We start from the raw sequence: 21503 nt of genomic DNA on the forward strand, positions 1-21503 counted from the left end.
GTACCATCCCCTCCCCCGCAAAAAAAAAAAAAAACAAAAAAACAGTAACAGATTAAAACAGGAGGTGGGGGCATTTTATTAGAGTACAGGGATATCAGCTTTGGGCAGCAGCAGAAGGCAGCTTCACATAACTCTTCATGGGGGGTAGTGGCTGAATCTTTCGGCCAGCCCAGCCCCCCTTGCGGTGCCACCGCCCACTGTTAGGCCTCTTGCCCAGCCAGCGGTTGCGACCTGCCTTGCCAATGACCCGTTTGTTATGATCAACGTTGGATACTCGGCCTACTGTTGCTACACACGTTTCCAGCACCTGACAGAAAAAACAGATGGAGATTCTGTACAATGTGGGGGAAAGAGCTTGACAATGTTGAGATCACACCCTTGGGGGGCTTCTTAGACTCAAGGAGAGAAGGGAGAGGAGAAAGGAAAAGCACAAGATGGTTGACGCTAAGTGAAGGTCCTACAGTAGGAACTAAGTAGTTGAAAACAAAGAGCTCACGCCAGTAATCCCAGCACTTTGGGAGGCCAAGGCTGGAGGATCACTTGAGCTCAGAAGTTCGAGACCAGTCTGGGCAACATAATGAGACCCCATCTCTACAAAAATAAAAAATATTAGCCAGGGTCAGGTGCAGTGGCTCACACCTGTAATTCCAGCACTTTGGGAGCCTAGGCAGGCAGATCGCTTGAGCTCAGGAGTTCGAGACCAGCCTGGCCAATGTGGTGATACCCTGTCTCTACAAAAAATATGAAAATTAGCCTGGTAGAGTGGTGTGCGCTTGTAGTCCCAGCTGCTTGGGGGGGCTGAGGCAGGACTGCTTGGGGGGGCTGAGGCAGGACTGCTTGAACCCAGGAGTTTGAGGCTGCAGCGAGCTGATTGTGCCACTGCACTCAAGCAATAGAGTGAGACCCCGTCTCAAAAAAAATTAATTAGGGCCGGGCGTGGTGGCTCACTCCTGTAATCTCAGCACTTTGGGAGGCCAAGGTGGGCGGATTACGAGGTAAGGAGTTTGAGACCAGCCTGGCCAACATGGTGAAACCCCATCTCTACTAAAACACAAAAATTAGATGGCTGTGGTGGTGCGTGCCTGCAATCCCAGCTACTCGGGAGGCTGAGGCAGGAGAACTGCTAGAACCTGGGAGGTGGAGGTCACAGTGAGCCGAGATCATGCCATTGCACTCCAGCCTGGGCGACAGAGCAAGACTCTGTCTCGAAAAAAAAAAAAATTAATTATGGTGCCAATCTGACAAAGCACACCTAAGTCATGTGGCAGAAAAGGACAGCCTCAGCTAAAGGCAGTTCCTTGCATCATAAAACACCTGGGAGCTATCCCAGACAGGAAAGTTACATTCCAAAAATTCCTCCTTTGCTGACCCCTCCCACCCATACCCATACACACCTGCATCTGCCTCTTAGAGGGCAGCTGGATAATGGCTGTGCCATTCACCTTCCGCAGTAGCACACCACACGTCCCTGGGGAAAGAAGCCGATTTGCCACCTTCTACAAAACAGGGGGGTGCAGAGGGACTTACATAGGGGACATACCCCACATGCAGCCCTTGCTTTGCTCTTTAGGAGCAGATACACAAAGAAGGACGCGTGCTACGTTTTAGGTCAAAACACATGCATAACTTCATCCTCATGTTTGTTTCTTCCTTAATTTTCTCTGCCAGTACCAGATGTGGAACCATGGGTTCAGACTCTCCTTGCCTTTCCAAACTATAGGACCCAGGCAACTCCTTTCCCCATACCTGCAGCTCGGATATATTGGGCACCCCGGCCTGGCTCACTTTCCACGTTGTTGATGAGGGTCCCCACAGGCAGAGCCCCAAGAGGATGCGCATCCCCTTCCCGAGCAGCAACTAAAAGACAGGATTTCATTAGCTCTAGAACCTTTGCTGCCTCCAGCCCACACATCTGGTAGCCATCTCTCACCTGCCATTCGGCCTATGTGGTTAGAGTTCAAGATTGTATCTCCAGCCTGCATGTTTTCCGTGGCGATGATCCAGCGTTTCCGGCTGCCCCCAGCAACCAGAGCTATGTCTGCTGACCTAATCAGGGTGAGAGACAGGTAAGCAGACCATCTAGGCAGCCCCACATCTTCTGAAAAGCTATGCAGTTATTCAGACCATTCCATCATCATCCCACATCCCAAACTTGCCTACAGGGATCATAGCGGACTTGGATAACCTTCTCCTCAAAGGGTCCTGACTTGGTCTCCTCAGGACGGAAACGCAGAAAGTCAATCATGCGATAACGTTGCTTGTGGCCCCCGCCAATACCATGCACCCGGATTCGGCCTGTGGTTTAGGACAGTTGGGGGATATGATTCAGGTCAGAGTAGTTTAGTTTCCAGCACTGGGAACAGGCCCATTCTCTGCCAGAGAGCAGTGCTTAGCACTGTGGCACAAGCAGAAAATGATAAAAATTTGCACAGCACACTAGAGTAAGGAGGGGCAACACCAACATGAAGCTTGGTGAAAAAAACATTATATGATTATTGAAATTGTATAAAACTTCCAGATAAAATATTTTCTTTTTTTTTTTTGAGACAGAGTCTCATTCTGTTGCGCAGGCTGGAGTGCAGTGGTGCGATCTTGGCTCACTGCAAGCTCCGCCTCCCGGGTTCATACCATTCTCCTGCCTCAGCCTCCCAAGTAGCTGGGACTACAGGCGCCCGCCACCACGCCCAGCTAATTTTTTGTATTTTTAGTAGAGACGGGGTTTCACTGTGTTAGTCAGGATGGTTTCAATCTCTTGACTTTGTGATCTGCCCGCCTTGGCCTCCCAAAGTGCTGGGACTACAGGCATGAGCCACTGTGCCCAGCCAAAATATTTTCAAATTACTGAAATCAGTAAGTTTACTGAGAGCCACGTAAATCATACTTAAATAATTTCAACTGTTATAAATTTTTTGCATGCATGTGATGGGGTCTCACTCTGTTGCCCAGGCTGGATCCTGACCTCAAGTGATCCTCCCGCCTTGGCCTTCCAAAGTGTTGGGATTATAGGCAGGAGCCACCACACCTGGCCTGTTATAAATATATATATTTTTTGAGACGAGTCTCGCTCTGTCACCTGGGCTGGAATACAATGGTGCGATCTCGGCTCACTGCAACCTCCACCTCCTGGGTTCAAGCAATTATCCTGCCTCAGCCTCCTGAGTAGCTGGGATGGATTACAGGTGCCCACCACCACACCTGGTTAATTTTTTTTTTTTTTTGAGACAGAGTCTTGCTCTGTTGCCCAGGCTGGAGTGCAACAGCGCGATCTCGGCCCACTGCAGCCTCCACCCTTCACCTCCCAGGCTCAAGTGATTCTTATGCCTCAGCCTCCCAAGTAGCTGGGATTACAGGACTGCACCATTACACCTGGCTAATTTTTATATTTTTTGTAGAGATGGGGTTTCACCATGTTGGCCAGGCTGGTCTTGAATTCCTGGCCTCAAGTGATCTGCCTGCCTTGGCCTCTCAAAGTGTTGGGATTACAGGCGTGAGCCACTGCGCCTGACCAATTTTTATAGTTTTAGTAGAGATGGGGTTTTGCCATGTTGGCCAGCCTGGTCTTAAACTTGTGACCTCAGGTGATCTGCCCGCCTCGGCCTCCCAGAATGCTGGGATTACAGGCGTGAGCCACCTTACCCAGCCTGTTATAAATTTCTGAAGGGTATGAAGGAAAATGTCATGGCACTTCCTGTGTATGGCCCATTTTCTTCAATTACCCAAATGGTCTTTAGAAGCATAGACCAATTACCTATTGCTTTGTATTCTACTCTCTGGCTTCTGTGCACATACTACATGCAAAAGGAGCCAAATAAGTGCTTTTTAATTACATTCCTCTGCCTTACAAGGTACAAGTGTGTCAATATACGGGTCTAGGGTCTTAACATGTTTTTCCCTTTGACTGTTTAAATCCCCCTGTCCTTGTTCCCACCTGTGTGGTCTCGGCCCCCAGACTTCCTCATCTTCACTGGTGCAATGGTGTACTTGGTACGACTCTTCCAGGACACAAAGTTGGCATTAAGGGCCACAGAAGTAAGGATTGGGCGGCAGGGGAGCAACATCAAGGCAGAGGGCTGTTGGAGGAGGCCATTGTTCATCATCTAGGGATAAAAAGACATCTCTTTCATTTGAAAGCTAATTGAAGGCAAAGCATCAGAGAACCAAGGCAGAGGGCACAGAACAATTTTAGCTTGTAGCCCACTTCCTCCTGGATGTATCCCAAACCAGCTATCCAAAAACTCCACCCTTCACAGCTTGCACAGTAATGTTCTCCCATTGGTAATCTCCTTCCAAATTTGGCTCAGAACTCTCCATCTCCAGGAAGCTGTTTTTACCTAAACAATTCCCTTCTCCAGAACTGGTAACTTCCACACACCCATGTACCACCATCAGTGCCAATTCCTTTTGCCCTCTGCATTGTTTCTGGGAATTCTTCACATATGAATGGAAGGGAGGGGTCATTTCACTCTTGTTCCTTGCTGTATTCCCAGCATTTCAGAGTAGGTTGATTTGGATTTGAAGTTTAAATATGCATCTGCCAAACTCTACCATAAGCAGCCTGAAAGCTCCAGAGGAGCAAGACTTACTTCTCTTTTGTGTGACTCACCAGTCACCCACTAGGACCTCAGGATACCTTCCCCTGAGGCCACTGTTCTTGGTATCTTGCCCTGCATTCTCTAATATCAGCAGTAACTCATCCTTGCAGGTATCATATCATAATGGTTAAGAGCACAGGCTCTGAAAGACAGACTGCTTAGCTCTGATAGTTGGTGTGTGACCTTGGACTCCTTATTTTCCTCATCTATAAAATGGGAATAGTAACTGTCTTATAGAGTATTTGAAAGGAGTTCATTTATTTGAAACGTGTATTATCTATACCTGGCTTATCATAGGCACTCGAAACGTTATTACTGAAACCTGTACAACCAGTGATCTGCAAAGCACTTTCACCTTAAGTATCTCGTCTGAAGAATTTCGCCCTATGAGAAAGCAACACTTGTAGAGGAAAAAGCTGAGGCTAAGTGTGCCTTATCCAAGGTCACGGACCTGCATAACTCCTGACCAGACTCGCAACTCCCGCCTCGCATCCCCGCAGACCCCATCTCCGGCAGCCTGAATGGAAGCAGCCTTCTTCCCGGGTAAGATGGATTACCTGGGCGGCGGGGAACAGACTTGGGGCAGGGGCAGCGACGGTCGGGGGCGCCAGGCTCAGAGAGCGCAGAGCGCGGGTCAGCGCCCACAGGGCCATCAGCACGACACCCTTACTTTTAGCGAAGCTGCTCGGTGCTCCTAGATGACGTTAACTGTCCGGCGCCGTCGCTCCGCAATACGTAAAAGGAGGCGGGCAGAAAACTGGAGCCCAAGCTGGATACACACTTCCTTTCTTACCTGAACGCCGTGAGAGCCAATCCGCGGGCAGCTCTAATGTCGCGTGACTAGGAAACAGGCCCCGCCCCCAGACCCGTCAAAACAATTGCCTCGAGCGGCAGCCATCATGGATTTAAAGGGGCAGTACCGGCAAGAGCGGCAGCCAGACCGGCAGATTGCAGGTGAGTCTTTGAGGGTACCCTGGGGCTGAAGGTTAAGGTCTCTGCCATCTCTTATTCTCGCACTCCCAGAAAGATGAACAAACCCCCTCCAACCAACCTTACAAAAATCCAGGCTCCAGAACTCCGCCCTTCGCGATTCTTCCCCGCCCCTCGGCGTCCAGACAGACAGACAGACGGCCTGCCCCGCCCCCTGCGCCACCGACTGACTCAGTCAGTGACCTCGGGGTCGTTAGGCCTCCACGTCCTCGCTGGAGCTGCGGACCTCAGTCGTCCATCCACACCTCCCCCCTGCCGCCCCCGCCCATTTCATTCTCCCAACCCTGGGCCCCAGGGCAGGTCGACAGCCCGAGGCACTCCTCTACTGCGTTTCCAGGCCCAGGAGACCCACTCCAGCGCCGCGGTTCCTTGCGACCCGGCAGCCGTTCAGCAGACCTCCCATTCTTTCCTGCATCATCGGGCATTATGGAGGCACCCTACGGTGATTCCTCTCAGAGCCTGTTTGTAGGTGACCGTGACAGAGACAAAGCCATGGAAGTGACTGGGTTTGGAGTGACCAGGTGTTCCTCCCTCCCCTTTCCCAGACACGCCTCTTGCTGTAGGTCTCTGATTAAGTCTCTCTCTCTCATTCCCTTCCTGGGAGACAGTAGCTCCCCAGGCCTGCAATGAGGGAGGCTGGCTTGGGGAAGGAGAAGGGAATTGGGCGTCTTTGAAGACCTGTGGGCAGAGGGAGGGAGGGAGGGTGTTTGTCCTGGGTGGGGCTCTGTGCCAGGTCCTCTGGATAGCTGTGAAGTGGTGAGAGAAGGGGTGGGAACGCTGGACTTCTGGACTTTGGGCAGGGCAGATCCTCTGACTCTCTGGCTGCTGAACAGTTTCTTCCGGGCTCTGGCCTGAGTGCCACAGCCAGGGCCTCTGCTCTGTACACAGGTAAGAAGACTTCAAAGATGAGAAACAAGACCCTTCTGAGAAAGCGGGAACACAGTCTGAGTCCTGGGGGGTGAGAAGTATGGGTTGAAGGTTAGTGGGAAAATATGCAGGGCTGACCAGGTTTGGAGATGCTGGGCTTAGTTCTGCAGATGACGCAGCCTGAAGACGTTGAGCTTTCTGGGACCCCGTAATGTGGATCCTGCAAGGAAGGCTCCTGTTTTCTTCTTTTCCCTTTCTTCCCTGATTTAACTTTGCAGAGATTCCTTCCCTTTTTTCTAGACCCCTGCATTATTTTCTGCATATCTCCCACTTTAACCCTGTGCTGTTTGCAGCTCTCCCACAGACCTTCTGTGATCCCCATAGTGCTGTCTCTCATCCCTTGATTCCTTTTCCTAACTCAGGCTCTAACTGCTTTTTTGTTCTTTTCCTAAGTCATAAATCCTTCTGCTAGTTCTAGCACCTTTGTTCCTACTATAGTCTTCCTTTATTTAAGTCAATTCATCTCCCTCTCACTTTGCCCACAACCTTAGCTTTGAGTTTAGTGATCTAGGCTCCCTGCCTGCTGGTCACTCTCTCTCTCCAACTAAGCCACAGGGTCACTCTTACTTTTGTCCCTTCACTTGAATTCCCACCATCCTCTGAGAAAGTTGCTCAGCTTCTCTGTCTCATCTTTACACCAGCCGAACTCTGTTGTTTCTCCCTAGACCGGGCAAGGTCCCCCAGGCCAGGATGTCAGGCCTGGTGTTGGGGCAGCGGGATGAGCCTGCAGGCCACCGGCTCAGCCAAGAGGAGATCCTGGGGAGCACACGGCTGGTCAGCCAAGGGCTAGAGGCCCTACACAGTGAACACCAGGCCGTGCTGCAAAGCCTGTCCCAGACCATTGAGTGTCTGCAGCAGGGAGGCCATGAGGAAGGGCTGGTGCATGAGAAGGCCCGGCAGCTTCGCCGTTCTATGGAAAACATTGAGCTCGGGCTGAGTGAGGCCCAGGTGAGAGGGCAAAGGTGGTGCAAAGTGGTCCAGGGTGGATGGAGGAGCAGTTATCTGATTGAAGGTTTGGGGCTGCTTGGGATCACCTCACTCTAGACGTTTGCATTCATTCATTAAATATGTATTAAGTCCCTACTGTGTGCCAGAATGCTTTTGGGCACTGAAGAGATACATCATTGAACAAAACTGTAAAAATCTTTGCCATCTTGGAGGTTACCTTCTAGCTGGGGAAGACAGACAATACATAAATAAATAATGATTCGGTATGCCAGAGTGATAGTTGCTAAGCATAAAAGGATCAAAATAAAGCAGGGAAGGAAACTAGGGACTGTGGAGAGAGGGTATAATTTTAGATAGGGTGGGCAAAAAAGGCCACCCTTTTTTGAAAAGGTGACATTTTGGCAAAGATGTCAAGTTGAGGGGAATGAGTCATGCCATAAACAGGGGAAGGGCGTCCTAAGCAGAGAGAGCAGCAAGTGCAGAGGCTCTGAATGGAAGTCTGCCTGGTGAGGTCAGTGAACAGCAAGGGGCCAGTATGGCTGCAGTAGAGTGAATGAGGAGAAGCAAGGTAGAAAATTAAGTCTGAGGGGTAATGGGGTTGGAGGGGAGGGAGATGGATCAAGTGGAACTTGTAGGCCACCCCGAGGACTTTGATTTTACCCTTTTTTTGAGAGAGTCTCGCACTGTTGCCCAGGCTGGAATGTAGTGGCACGATCCTGGCTCACTGCAACCTCTCGCCTGACAAGTTCAAGCAATTCTCCTGCCTCAGCCTCCCGAGTAGCTGGGACTACAGGCGCGTGCCACCATGCCCGGCTAATTTTTTGTATTTTTAGTAGAGACGGGGTTTCACCATGTTGGCCAGGCTGGTCTTGAATTCCTGACCTCTTGATCCGCCCGCCTTGGCCTCCCAAAGTGCTGGGATTATAGGCGTGAGCCACTGTGCCCGGCCCTGATTTTACTTTGAGTGAGGTGGAAACTATTGGAATGTTTTTAGAAGAGGAGTGATGTGGTCTAACTTGGCATCATCAGGTTGCTGGGTTACGAACAGACAATAGGGGAACAGGGGCAAGAAACCAGGAGGCCAGTGGGGAAGTTATTGTAATAATTTGGGTAGGAATTGATAGTGGCTTGGCCCAGGGTGACGGCAGTGGAGGTGGTGGGAAATTGGATTCAGGGTATGTTTTGAAGGTAGTGCCACTGCTACACCCCCACCTTCTGGCTCCTCTGTGCCCCTGCCAGTCTTGCCACATCCCAGTAGGCTCCCCTTCCACCTGTTCCTGAATACTCCCACCCAGAATCTGGAGCTCAGGGGATGTGCCTACCTAGGTGATGCTGGCTCTAGCCAGCCACCTGAGCACAGTGGAGTCAGAGAAACAGAAGCTGCGGGCTCAGGTGCGGCGGCTATGCCAGGAGAACCAGTGGCTGCGGGATGAGCTGGCCGGCACACAGCAGCGGCTACAGCGCAGTGAACAGGCTGTGGCTCAGCTGGAGGAGGAAAAGAAGCACCTGGAGTTCCTGGGGCAGCTGCGGCAGTATGATGAGGATGGACACACTGCGGTGAGTGTGCACAGGCGAGACTGGCTGAGGGGTGGGCAGCTGGGAGTTACCACAGACATGGGGGCAATTGCCCCATCATCCTCAGGGTCCATCAGCTCTACCCAACCTGCTCTCACCTGAAAGAATTCCTTTTTCAGCCCTGACACCAACTCCAGGTGACAGCAAGGGAAAAACAATATTCAGGTAATTCAGTCAACATTTAATTAGATGCCTACTGTGTACCAGGCATTGTGCATTGCACTGGTGAATGGGGCACACAGAGTTCTTGCTCTCATGATTACAAGCTTGTGAGTGAGATAGATAAACACCTGGACAATTCCAATCCAGAATTCTACATGATACAATTAGGGAAAGCATAGCCCATTTGAGCATGACCCTCCTAAAATTTGCTTTCAAAATGTGTGAATTTTTTTTTTTTTTTTTTGAGACGGAGTTTCACACTTGTTGCCTAGGCTGGAGTGCAATGGTGCAATCTCAGGTCAGGGCAACCTCCACCTCCCAGGTTCAAGCAATTCTCCTGCCTCAGCTTCTCGAGTAGCTGGGATCGCAGGCACCTGCTACCACGCCTGGCTAATTTTTGTATTTTTACTAGAGACGGGGTTTCACCATGTTGGCCAGGCTGGTTTTGAACTCCTGACCTCAGGTGGTCTGCCTGCCTGGGCCTCCCAAAGTGCTGGGATTACAGGTGTGAGCTACCATGCCCGGCCCAAAATGTGTGAAATTTAACCCTCACTCAACAGAATGCAGTGATGCCATCTCAGCTCACTGCAGCCTCCGCCTCTGGCTTTCAAACAATTCTCGTGCCTCAGCCACCCAAGTAGCTGGGATTACAGGTGTCTACCACCACACCCGGCTAATTTTTGTATTTTTAGTAGAGACGGAGCTTTGCCATATTGACCAGGCTGGTCTCAAACTCCTAGCCTCAAGTGATCTGCCTGCCTTGGCCTCCCAAAATGCTGGGATTACAGGCGTGAGCCACCGCGCCTGGCTGAGAGTGTGTGTTTTCTTGAGATGTATCTGTAGGGAACAAGTCTTATCCAGGAGAACATATATGTGACAAAATACAAAGCAGCAAGTGCTCAGTGCTGGATGAGTGGTTCAGTCAGCGTGGGAAGAATTTTACGGAGATATGTCTCTGAGGGCTGGAATGGTCTAAGAAGAATTCATAGAGGAAGCAGGGAGCCTGGGCAACATAGTGAGACCCTGTCTCCATAAAAAATTAAAAAAATTAGCTTGATGTGGTTGTGTGCACCTGTAGCCTTAGCTACTCTGGAGGCTGAGGTGGGAGGATCGCTTGAGCCCAGGAGGTGGAAGCTGCAGTGAGCTGTGATTGTGCCACTGCATTCTAGCCTGGGCTGTTGCCAGACTAGAGACTCTGTCTCAAAAAACAAACAAAAAAATAGAGGAAGCAGGATACAGGGATGGGTAGGATATAGGTTGAATTTCCCATTTTAGTGGGTTGGGAGTTGAGATGGATTTTGAAAGTTCATGATGAGGAAGAGGGAGCAGCTTTTTAGACGGGAGTGCAGGGTGTCATTGATAAGGCTTACAGCCTGGAAAAGCTGGTCTGTCCCGGGGAAAGTGAGTAGATGAATTGCATAGGACACATTGGTGAAGCTGGGTAGGAGGGTTGGTGTTTGGATGAGGCTGCAGTTCCTGATGGGGAAAAGCAGATTTTCCTAGTGCGGAATAGGTTAGACGATGAGGGAGGGTTATGTAGTAAGTCCAGAATGAGCTGTGCAGATGATGGGCACCAGGCTGAGCTAGACACTTTCTGGGTACATGTCAATAAGATCGGCCACACTCCCTTCCCTCAGGAGAGACAGGACAGACATATAATCAACGTAAACACACAGAGATCAGCATAGGGCCATAATTATAAGAGTTAAGGTGAGATTGAGGGTGGTTAGAAAAGAAACTTTTTTTCTTTTCTTTTTTTTTTTGTTTTGAGACAGAGTTTCGCTCTTGTTGCCCAGGCTGGAGTGCAATGACGTGATCTGGGTTCAATGCAACCTCTGCCTCCCAGGTTCAAGCGATTCTCCTGCCTCAGCCTCATGAGTAGCTGGGATTATAGGCATGTGCCACCATGCCTGGCTAATTTTGTTTTAGTAGAGATGGGGTTTCTCCACGTTGGTTAGGATGGTCTTGAACTCCTGACCTCAGGTGATCTGCCCACTTTGGCCTCCCAAAGTGCTGGGATTACAGGCGTTAGCCACCACACCTGGCCAGGAAGGAAACTTTCTGTATGAGAAGGAGGGGGAAGTCTTGAGATTTTGTCCAAAGCATCTCTGGCTGTTACAAACAAGAGGCCTGAGCTTGGCTGGGCCACTTGCTAGCCTTTTCAGGGGCAGAGACAGGAACAACAGTCTTCTCCTAGGTCCCATCTGTCTGTGATTTCATGGCTTAGAGGGGTCACTGAGAAGGCTACTAGGTAGGGATATCTTGGCCCTTATATGTTGCTTCTTCCCTTCCAGGAGGAGAAAGAAGGCGATGCCACCAAGGATTCCCTGGATGACCTCTTTCCTAATGAGGAGGAAGAGGACCCCAGCAATGGCTGTGAGTCTGCCTCTGGAATGGGAGGGTGAAAAGGGGCAGCAGGAGGCTGGCCCTAGCTGTGGCCCACCCTGTACACAGGACAGTCACCATCTAGAAATAGGTTCTCCACTTTCTCTGGAGACAGGGCAGGGGCTGGGCTAGTACTTCGATTTCCTCAGCCTCCCCATTGAACGAACATCTATTAAGCACTGAATATGTGCCAGGTACTGTGCTAGGCACTAGGAGTACTGAGATGGAAATGGCATAGGTCTCACCAGTAAGGAGTTCACAGTCTAGTGGGAGAATAAACCTGAGACAGGGAGACCATGAGCCCCTCAAGGGAAAGAACCAGGTCTTTCTTACCTTTATACTCCTGGAACATCCCTTGGTTCATACTTATTAAATAAATGTTTGTTGAATGCATGAATTACTGGGTGAACAACTGAAGTTGTGATGGGCATAGGTCAAGGGAGTGGATAAAAGAATAGCACTTGAGGCAGGTCTAATATTGAGAGTCCAGGTTGGGGTGGGCACAGGTATGGAACAAGACATGCAATGGGGAGTGGAAGGGCAGACAGCAAAGGGGAGAGGAAGAGTCCTTTGTTTATGTTCTGTGATGGTTTAGTGTCCCGTGGTCAAGGTGCTACAGCAGCTCAGCAGGGTGGATATGAGATCCCAGCAAGGTTGCGGACGTTGCACAACCTGGTGATCCAGTACGCAGCCCAAGGTCGCTATGAGGTGGCCGTGCCACTCTGTAAGCAGGCACTAGAGGACCTGGAGCGCACATCAGGCCGTGGCCACCCTGATGTCGCCACCATGCTCAACATCCTTGCTTTGGTGTATCGGTGAGGACTTCCCTCCTCTAGTGCCCCGATCTTCTCCCACATTCCCACCTTGGTCCTCCTTTGGCTTTCATTTTTCCTCTTTACAGGGTACCTCTCCTCCCTGTTGGGCCTCCCAGATACACCCCAACAGGGTGCTTCTTAATGTGCCAGAACTCTCACTTTTCCCATACCTAAGCATTTGCTCATCCCTTGGGATCCTTGTTCCTCTAATGTCTCTTTTGAGGAGTGCTCTCTCCCTCTCTTCCCCCTGCCCCCTCGCTTCCTATAACTTGTGGCCTCCTCTTGGGATGGCAGTGCCCTGCGTTCTGGTATGAGTATGTCAGTGAAGCCCCCTTGCTGTCCACACCAGGCTTCCTATCTCCTCATGGAGGTCTCCAATCCTTAAATGTACTCAGTCCTTCCAAAGAGAAGGAGGGAAGGAGAAGGCTTGCGGGTTCAGGGTAACTCCTGTCACTTTTGTCTTCTTCCAGGGACCAGAATAAGTATAAGGAAGCTGCCCACCTGCTGAATGATGCCCTCAGCATCCGGGAGAGCACCTTGGGACCCGACCATCCTGCTGTCAGTATTCCTTGCCCTCCCCGCCCCATGCCCCACACCCCCCACCATTGCTGTTTTGGCCTCTCTTAGCTCATCCATCTGCTGCCCTCAGTCCACTCACTAAGGGTGCCGAGGAAGGAGGCATAAGAAGTCCTTTCTTCCAGGCACTGTCCAGTGATCCTAATGCTTCTCAATTCTCCGAGACTCAGTGACTCCTTTTTGTAACAAATATTTTGCTTGAATTTAATTAACAGATAAGTCATAGGTAAATCCACATATGATTTCTACAAAAGTTAATATGCTACTCTAATAAATATAAAAGAAAAAAGTAATTTGTAAGGACAATATATACAATGTAATATAATAAGGTAAAAATACAAAACAACAGTAGCTGTATTGAGTACAACTTTGTTAAAAGAAATAGCAAAGTGGCCTGGGCACGGTGGCTCACGAGTGTAATCCCAGCACTTTGGGAGGCTGAGGCGGGCGGATCACGAGGTCAGGAGATCGAGACCATCCTGGCTAACATGGTGAAACCCCATCTCTACTAAAAAAAATACAAAAAATGCCGGGTGTGGTGGCGGGCGCCTGTAGTCCCAGCTACTCGGGAGGCTGAGGCAGGAGAATGGCGTGAACCCAGGAGGCAGAGCTTGCAGTGAGCCGAGACTGCACCACTGCACTCTAGCCTGGATGACAGAGCGAGACTCTGCCTCAAAAAAAAAAAACACAAAACTGAAAATATAGGTGGACACTTTATGAAAGTACAGTATTATAAGAAATCACAAGGGTCGGGCACAGTGGCTCACGCCTGTAATCCCAGCACTTTGGGAGGCCAAGGTGGGCAAATCACGAGGTCAGGAGTTCAAGACCATCCTGGCCAACATGGTGGAACCCCATCTCTACTAAAAATACAAAAATTAGCCGGGCATGGTGGCGGGCACCTATAATCCCAGCTACTCAGGAGGCTGAGGCAGGAGAATCACTTGAAACCAGAAGGTGGAGGTTGCAGTGAGGCAAGATCGCGCCTCTGCACTCCAGCCTGGGCAACAAGAGCGAAACTCGGTCTCAAAAAAAAAGAAAAGAAATGACAGACCAGATTTATTTGTGTATAAGAGAAAGAGACTGGGCTCGGTGGCTCACGCCTGTAATCCCAGCACTTTGGGAGGCCAAGGCAGGTGAATCACCTGAGGTTGGGAGTTTGAGACCAGCCTGGCCAACATGGTAAAACCCCGTCTCTACTAAAAAATATATATAAAATTAGCCAGGCATGGTGGCATATGCCTGTAATCCCAACTATTTGGAGGCTGAGGCAGGAGAATCATTTGAATCTGGGGGTTGGTGGTTGCAGCAAGCTGAGATCACACCATTGTACTCCAGCCTGGGCAACAGAGCAAGACTCCGTCTCAACAAAATAAAAAGTGGCCCAGCGCTGTGGCTCACTCCTATAATTCCAGCACTTTGGGAGGCCGAGGTGGTCGGATCACCTGAGGTCAGGAGTTTGAGACCAGCCTGACCAACAAGGTGAAACCCTGTCTCTACTAATAATATAAAAATTAGCCGGTTGTGGCAGCATGCACCTGTAGTCCCAGCTACTGGGGAGGCTGAGGCAGGAGAATTGCTTGAACCCAGGAGGCTGAGGTTGCAGTGAGCCAAGATCGCACCACTGCACTTCAGCCTGGGTGATGGGGCGAGACTTCATATTAAAATAAATAAATAAATAAATATAAATGAAAGAGAGAAACAACCTTAAGTAGAGATATCACACCAAGGCAAATGATAGAGTTGTCAATGTACAGAAAATGAAAAGTTTGTTTTGTTTTGTTTTTTGAGATGGAGTTTCACAGTGTCACCCAGCCTAGAGTGCAGTGGTACAATCTGGGTTCACTGCAACCTCTGCCTCCCAGGCTCAAGTGATCCTCCTGCCTCAGCCTCCCAAGTAGCTGGGATTACAGGTGCATGCCACCACGCCAGGCTAATTTTTGTATTTTTAGTAGAGACGGGTTTTCACCATGTTGGCCAGGCTGGTCTTGAACTCCTGACCTCAAGTGATCCACCTACCTCAGCCTTCCAAAGTGCTGGGATTACAGGTGTGAGCCACCGCACCCAGCTGAAAAGTTATTTATTTTTTGTTGAGATGGAGTTTCACTCTTGTTGATAGGCTAGAGTGCAACATGGCACGATCTTGGCTCACTACAACCTCCACCTCCCGGGTTCAAGCAATTCTCCTGCCTCAGCCTCCTGAGTAGCTGGGATTAAAGACATACCACTACGCCTGGCTAATTTTGTACTTTTAGTAGAGACGGGGTTTCTCCATGTTGGTCAGGCTGGTCTCGAACTCCTGACCTCAGGTGATCCGCCCACCTCAGCCTCCCAAAGTGCTGGGATTACAGGCATGAGCCACTGCGTCCGGCCAAAAAGTTATTTTTGAACGTGATCTGTGTGAAAATAATTCCCTATGGTATGACATATGATAGGCAGGGATGATGTATCTCAGAAATCATACTCCTATCTTGATATCCCATCAAATATCAATGTTTACATTTAGCGTTTGGATGTCTGGCAGGACATTAAAAAATTGGCAGAGCTGTCCCACACATCCAGAACATCTATAGCGTTCTTGCCTCCTCAAAGGTAATCTTCATGGCAACAACAACAACGAAAAAAAAAAAAAAGAAAAAGAAAAAGAAAAAACAGCTCCAGAAATTTCTTAAAATCCCCTAGAGGGCGATACTATCCCTTAGCCTCAGAGCCATCCTGTTCAGCAATTTCCCCTCCCTTCAGCCCCTGGCTCCAGGGTAGTAGAGTCTTTGTCTCTTAGAGTTGTGCAGTGAGTGTTGGGCCCTGCTGGGAGGTGGGGAACCTCAGATTCCCATAGGTCTTTTGCAACCCAAATGTCTGATGGGGACAGGCCTGTCTTCATAGGTGGCTGCCACACTCAACAATTTGGCTGTGCTCTATGGCAAAAGGGGCAAATACAAGGAGGCAGAGCCTCTGTGCCAGCGGGCACTGGAGATTCGAGAAAAGGTACCCATGCCCTCTCTCCCTTCTTCCCTTGTCGCTGTGACCTTTCTCTACATGGCTCCTCTAGTCTAACCCTCCTCCTTTACTTTCTTTTCTCACCCCCATCTCTGCTTTGTTCTCTCTTCTTTCATTCCCTTTCCTCTGCTTTCCACATGTGTGTGCCTACATGCAAACACACACATGTGTGCTTGGCACACACACATAATCATAGCCATTTATCCACTCCTTTGTTCCCTTTCAGGTCCTGGGCACTAATCATCCAGATGTGGCAAAGCAGCTGAACAACCTGGCCCTTTTGTGCCAAAACCAGGGCAAGTATGAGGCCGTGGAACGCTACTACCAGCGAGCACTGGCCATCTACGAGGGGCAGCTGGGGCCGGACAACCCTAATGTAGCCCGGACCAAGAACAACCTGGTATGGGAGGAGGGACAAAGTAGGTGGAAGGAACGGGGGGGAGAGGCCACTTGGGTCCTAGAGTCAGGAAGCATCACAATCTGGCACACTGCTCTCTTCAACTTTGTGCCCATGTCTGGGGCTGCCTTTGCGGATGAAGGATCTGCTTCATTCCAGTTATAGAAGTTCCACAGCTTCTTGGGAGTGGGCTGGGAATACCCGTGACCCCACACCTGGAGAAGGAGGTGTGAGAAAGATCTCTGGGGAAAGTCAGAGAGACACCGAGAAGTGGAACTCCATGAGCCTGGTGAAGACGTTGTCTGAAAAAAAAAAGACCTTGCCTCCCTCCATGTTTTGTTCCTGTATTTTTGCCTTTCTGTCTTCCAGGCTTCCTGTTACCTGAAACAGGGCAAATATGCTGAGGCTGAGACACTATACAAAGAGATCCTGACCCGTGCCCATGTGCAGGAGTTTGGGTCTGTGGATGGTGAGTGGTGAGGGCCTGGGGAAGGGGCTGTGGGGAAGAAAAGAAATGCAGACCAAAGGTCGGGGGTTAGGCCACAGTGGTTCCCAGGAGGAGCCAGACCCCTTCAGTCCAGCCTGTTAGCCTCTGGGTCCTGGCTCTCCGACACTGTCTAGCTCCCATCTCTAACCTCCCCACCCCATGTATCACCCCCAGATGACCACAAGCCCATCTGGATGCATGCAGAGGAGCGGGAGGAAATGAGCAAAGTGAGTGGGGGGAAGGGGGGCCAGCCTGGGGAGCTCAAGGCTACCAGGGTCTCTGTCTTACTCCTTGCATTAGCCCAACTCTCACTTCCCACCCCAGCACCAGCCCCAGATGCATGGTGTCCTCCCCAGCCCAGCCTGCACCCTAGCCCCATGCCACCTTGCATCTCAGCATCTCTGTATTCTTATATTTGGCTCTCCCTGCCTTTCTTTCTGGCCTCTCTCTGTCCTGCAGAGCCGGCACCATGAGGGTGGGACACCCTATGCTGAGTATGGAGGCTGGTATAAGGCCTGCAAAGTGAGCAGGTGAGCTGCCAGTGAAAAACCAGCTTGGCCTCTGATGCCCTGCATCCAGTCCCTGCTCCCAGCCTCCCAGACCTTTTCCCTTCCTCCCGTAGACTTTCCTTCAGCTTTAGCTCTGTTCCCTCTCCTATTTTCTTATTTTTTTTTCCTCTTGTCTTGCTTGGAAGACAAATGTTTTCTTTTTCTGAACTCATTCTCTCTTCCTTCTCTGGTCTCTTTCTCGCCACAGCCCCACAGTGAACACTACTCTGAGAAACTTGGGAGCTCTGTATAGGCGCCAGGGAAAGCTGGAGGCCGCTGAGACCCTGGAGGAATGTGCCTTGCGGTCCCGGAGACAGGTCAGAAGCCCAGAGGGGAAGGAGGTCCTAGAGGGAAGGGCCCTGGGGATGAGAGACTGCCGAGGTTTCTTGGGAGTCTCCTAAGAATAAGCGGAAAGGCTGATGAAGCCAGGAGGGAGAGGAAAGTGAGGCGGTGTTGTGATTGTGGTTGTTTTTAAGCATGTTCTTACCCCCCACCTGCACTTTGTGGTCAGGACTCTAGTTTCAAGATTCACTAAATGGGGATATGAAGGAGAAACCCTGCCCTTTCATAAGGAGGGGGCCTGGGTGGTGTGGGTGAGAGGAGTGAGGTCGGGGAGAGCCTAAGTCAAGAATTTCTTAGATTGTGGGTCTGAATAGTAGGTTGTGAAATCAATTTAGTATGGGCCATGGGGCTAAAAATATATACAGATCTATATATAGCAATGCATTGCAAATAGAAAAGGCAAGTATTGTTCCAGTAGGTATAAACTGAGACATCACAAGGAAAAATGTTTTCCTTCCAGTGGCTGATGGTGAAAAAAATTTGAAAGCCCCATCCTGAGGAGTTAAGGAGTAGGAAGTCCCAGGTCCTTCCTTTTCCTTCCAGGGCACTGACCCTATCAGCCAGACCAAGGTGGCAGAGCTGCTTGGGGAGAGTGACGGTAGAAGGACCTCCCAGGAGGGCCCTGGAGACAGTGTGAAATTTGAGGGAGGTGAAGATGCTTCTGTGGCTGTGGAGTGGTCCGGGGTAAGTCTGATCATTGCCTTTTCATCTCTCCTGCCCACTCCTGCTGGTGGTGGTGAGAGGCTCTTGGCCATGCTGTCCCAGTCTAGGTAGTGTATCCCTTCAGGGGTATCTCTGGGAGCCAGTTTTTGACAGGACTTTTATTTCCAGTCACTGGGCCTTGGGGATGGGGGATGTGTGCAGAATAAATGCTAGGAGTAGACGCAGAAACCCATCTGTGTGGGATCCCTGTAGCTTTCATTGCTCACCCCTTTCTGCCAGGATGGCAGTGGGACCCTGCAGAGGAGTGGCTCTCTTGGCAAGATCCGGGATGTGCTCCGCAGAAGCAGTGAACTCCTGGTGAGGAAGCTCCAGGGAACTGAGCCTCGGCCCTCCAGGTATACATGGAAGTCAAGATATGGTAAAGTGTCTGGGTGCAGTGGCTCACGCCTGTAATCCCAGCACTTTGGGAGGCCGAGGCGGGTGGATCACCTGAGGTCAGGAGTTTGAGACCAGCCTGGCCAACAAGGTGAAACCTCATCTCTCCTAAAAATACAAAAATTAGCCGGGCGTGGTGGCGGGTGCCTGTAATCTCAGCTACTAGGGAGGCTGAGGCAGGAGAATTGCTGGAACCCAGGAGGCGGAGGTTGCAGGGAGCCAAGATCATGCCATTGCACTCCAGCCCAGGCGACAACAGCGAGACTCCGTCTCAAAAAAAAAAGAAAAAAAAAAAAAGATATGGTAAAGCAGGCAAGTAAAGTAAGTCCTTGCCTCCAACTCCTCTTGGCTCCTGATCTCTGGAGAAGTATCTTGGAGAGAAACAGGGAGGAAGTCAATGGGACAGCCATGGAGAGAGAGTTTGGGTAGAATGGGTGCCCCAGTGTGGCAGTGCTCAAGAGGCCCACAGCTTTAAGGCCACTCAGGAGGAAGAGAGGAGGCCTCAATTCTTTCGTTTTCCATTGTAGCAGCAACATGAAGCGAGCAGCCTCCTTGAACTATCTGAACCAACCTAGTGCAGCACCCCTCCAGGTGAGAGCAGTGCTTGTGAGCATATCGGTGGGTGAGGAAAAAAGGACAGCCAGTGAGCAAGCCCAGTGGAGTAAGGGAAGAGGGAAGGGAGAGGAGTCATCTGGGATGAAGATGAGCCAGGGGATTGCAGTCATTAAGGAATCAGGCAGATAGCTTGTGGTGAGTGCTGACCACCAAGGGACAGTTTCAGGCCAGACATAGTAGCAAATAAGTTAATAAGGAGGGAAATAGGAATATTCTGTAAACTGGTACTTTGGAATTATGAATAATTTAAGAATTATTTGGAGATACTAATTATTTTTTCATCCTGCAGCCGCCTTAGTAGTAGATGAGAATGGAAAAAGAAAAGTATTAAATAATCCCCATCTGAGAAAACACTAGTGATATTTTAATGGCAAATGACTTCTTGTATCAACACACTCAAAGTGTATGCCAGTGTTCATGTGGTTCTTCCAGGTAGATTCTCCACCAGATTGTGGCCTTCTGGAAAACCCTAGCAGAGGCTAAACAAAGTCCCAGGTCCAGAGATAGACTGGTCCAGAGATAGATGTGATCCTAGGTCCAGAGATACACTGTGACCATGGGATGGATGGACTCCAGGAGACAGTCTTCAGGAGGCTGAGGTCCCTGAGCTGATGGGGTATTGTTGTCTGTTTCAGGTCTCCCGGGGCCTCAGTGCCAGCACCATGGACCTCTCTTCAAGCAGCTGACATTCAACCCAGCCCCCAGGTCTGCTGGGTCCCCCCACCCCCACAGCCCTCACAGCATTCCCCATTGCTCCTGGCTCTTCCCCACCCCTAGGTGGGACAGTGAAGGGGAGCAGTTTAACCAGAAGATTGCTGCTGCCCTTAGGGTCTCAGCTCCCTCCTCAGGAATCCCTCTTAGGAAGGACCCTCAGGATACCCTCTCTGCACCCTGTGGTCCTCTAGAGTAGCTAGCTCTGAGGCCCCAAGGTGGGTACAAAGCAGGTATGGCCCTCAGAGATGCAGCCTGCTGCTGGCTTTTCAGTCAGAGGGTTGGGGGCTGGCCAGCCAAGCTGCCTTGCCCTGGCTGCTCTTACTCCCTCCCTCTGCTGTCTCACTTCAGGTCCATGTATTTCACTTTTCTTAAATAAAAGAATCAGGTAACCTTTCTGTGACTTGAGTCCTGATTGAAGAGGGTATGAAGCAGGGCTTGTGTTGGGGCCCTTCACAGAGGGTGAGGGGCAGTGATGGATGGGGCAGCAGGAGGAGTGTTGATTCTTGGATCTCTCCTCTCTTCCTCCCCTTGTTTGTATCATCTCCAGCAGGGCCTGTAGGAAGGCATCTGGGGGATGGGGAAGAAGGAGGCTCACAACCCAAGGAGAAGGTGCTGTGGACTGGGTTGTCAGGGACATGTGGTGGCCATGTGGCAGGACCCTGGAGTCCTGGCGCCACTTCTCCTGGCTGTGAGGCCCTCTGTGGCTGCCATTCCTCCTCCCAGCTGCTTGGGGGAAGGGAGGTCTAAACAGGCCTGGGGGGCCCTCCGGAACCAGAGGGGAGACAAGGCACTATCCATCCCCTCTCAGCATATCTTGGAGGCCTGAGCAGCAGCTGGGGCCCATCTTCTAAAGCTTGACTCCTCCTGACCCGCCTCCTACACCCCTTGCTGCTTTCACAACAAAGAAAGAATGTGGGGGTGGTGGCGCTGGGGATGGGGGGTGCCTGGAACAAGGGTTGTGCTGGGCCTCCCCACAGCTGGAGACTTGGCCATACCCTGACACAGCCCAGACTGCCTGGAGATGGACTTGGGATGAATTTGTCAGTTTAGCAGACTTCAGCCTGGCTTTCAGAGCCCAGCGTGTTTCTACCTTTGGGTTCAGATTGGTCTACAGCCAAACCAGACCCCAGTCATGCACCCTTCAGCCCCTCTCCGGGCTACACAGCATCTTCAGGTTACTTGGGGACATTAAGGACACCCCGCTGTTCTGGGTCTGCCGTAAGATTTTGGGTTGCTGAAGAGTTGGCGGGACCCACCTCTTCCCCTGCCCCCACCTGGAGAATTCTGGGGGAACTGTTGGCCAGAGCATCCAGGTATGCCCGGAATGGACCATTC

The 21503-nt window shown here is 50.7% G+C and overlaps 2 protein-coding genes across 6 annotated transcripts; one reads left to right on the plus strand and one right to left on the minus strand.

Moving 5' to 3' along the window:
- Nucleotides 1–52: 52 nt before the first annotated feature.
- Nucleotides 53–5779, minus strand: MRPL2 (mitochondrial ribosomal protein L2). 2 transcript variants are annotated; one of them, XM_054493442.1, is made up of 7 exons: nt 5644–5779; nt 3929–4097; nt 2157–2295; nt 1931–2046; nt 1747–1857; nt 1395–1468; nt 53–307 (listed from the first exon to the last, which is right to left on the minus strand). In XM_054493442.1, the coding sequence occupies exons 2-7, from the start codon at nt 4095–4097 to the stop codon at nt 95–97; spliced, it is 822 nt and encodes a 273-aa protein (XP_054349417.1). In that variant the 5' UTR covers nt 5644–5779; the 3' UTR covers nt 53–94. The 2 variants fall into 2 exon arrangements, with proteins under 2 accessions (XP_054349417.1, XP_054349416.1); XM_054493441.2 differs by lacking the exon at nt 5644–5779 and adding an exon at nt 5150–5282.
- On the plus strand, nt 5269–20563 carry KLC4 (kinesin light chain 4). Of its 4 annotated transcripts, XM_063667019.1 has the most exons (17): nt 5497–5546; nt 6471–6560; nt 7175–7457; nt 8784–9014; nt 11489–11570; nt 12175–12394; nt 12865–12952; nt 15854–15955; nt 16194–16367; nt 16734–16833; nt 17026–17078; nt 17311–17381; nt 17608–17716; nt 18285–18425; nt 18684–18799; nt 19367–19430; nt 20090–20563. In XM_063667019.1, the coding sequence occupies exons 3-17, from the start codon at nt 7200–7202 to the stop codon at nt 20138–20140; spliced, it is 1860 nt and encodes a 619-aa protein (XP_063523089.1). In that variant the 5' UTR covers nt 5497–5546; nt 6471–6560; nt 7175–7199; the 3' UTR covers nt 20141–20563. The 4 variants fall into 4 exon arrangements, with proteins under 4 accessions (XP_054349414.1, XP_063523089.1, XP_063523091.1 ...); XM_054493439.2 differs by lacking the exon at nt 6471–6560 and having other exon boundaries at nt 5269–5546; XM_063667021.1 differs by having other exon boundaries at nt 5528–6141; nt 6471–7457.
- The last annotated feature ends 940 nt before the right edge of the window (nt 20564–21503 follow it).

Source organism: Pongo pygmaeus, chromosome 5 (assembly GCF_028885625.2).
Source record: "Pongo pygmaeus isolate AG05252 chromosome 5, NHGRI_mPonPyg2-v2.0_pri, whole genome shotgun sequence".
Taxonomy (NCBI): domain Eukaryota; kingdom Metazoa; phylum Chordata; class Mammalia; order Primates; family Hominidae; genus Pongo; species Pongo pygmaeus.

Bases quoted from the DNA above. Each gene is read 5' to 3' on its own strand.
- MRPL2 (XM_054493441.2), bottom strand. From the start codon at position 5,245: ATGGCCCTGTGGGCGCTGACCCGCGCTCTGCGCTCTCTGAGCCTGGCG. The intron at 2,296-3,928 runs GTGGGAACAAGG...CCTAAACCACAG, and splicing joins TGGGGGCCGAGACCACACAG to GCCGAATCCGGGTGCATGGT. The intron at 308-1,394 runs GTGTGTATGGGT...TTTTTCTGTCAG, and splicing joins CCTCTAAGAGGCAGATGCAG to GTGCTGGAAACGTGTGTAGC.
- KLC4 (XM_054493439.2), top strand. From the start codon at position 7,200: ATGTCAGGCCTGGTGTTGGGGCAGCGGGATGAGCCTGCAGGCCACCGG. The intron at 7,458-8,783 runs GTGAGAGGGCAA...GTGCCTACCTAG, and splicing joins TCGGGCTGAGTGAGGCCCAG to GTGATGCTGGCTCTAGCCAG. The intron at 17,382-17,607 runs GTGAGCTGCCAG...TTCTCGCCACAG, and splicing joins AAGGCCTGCAAAGTGAGCAG to CCCCACAGTGAACACTACTC.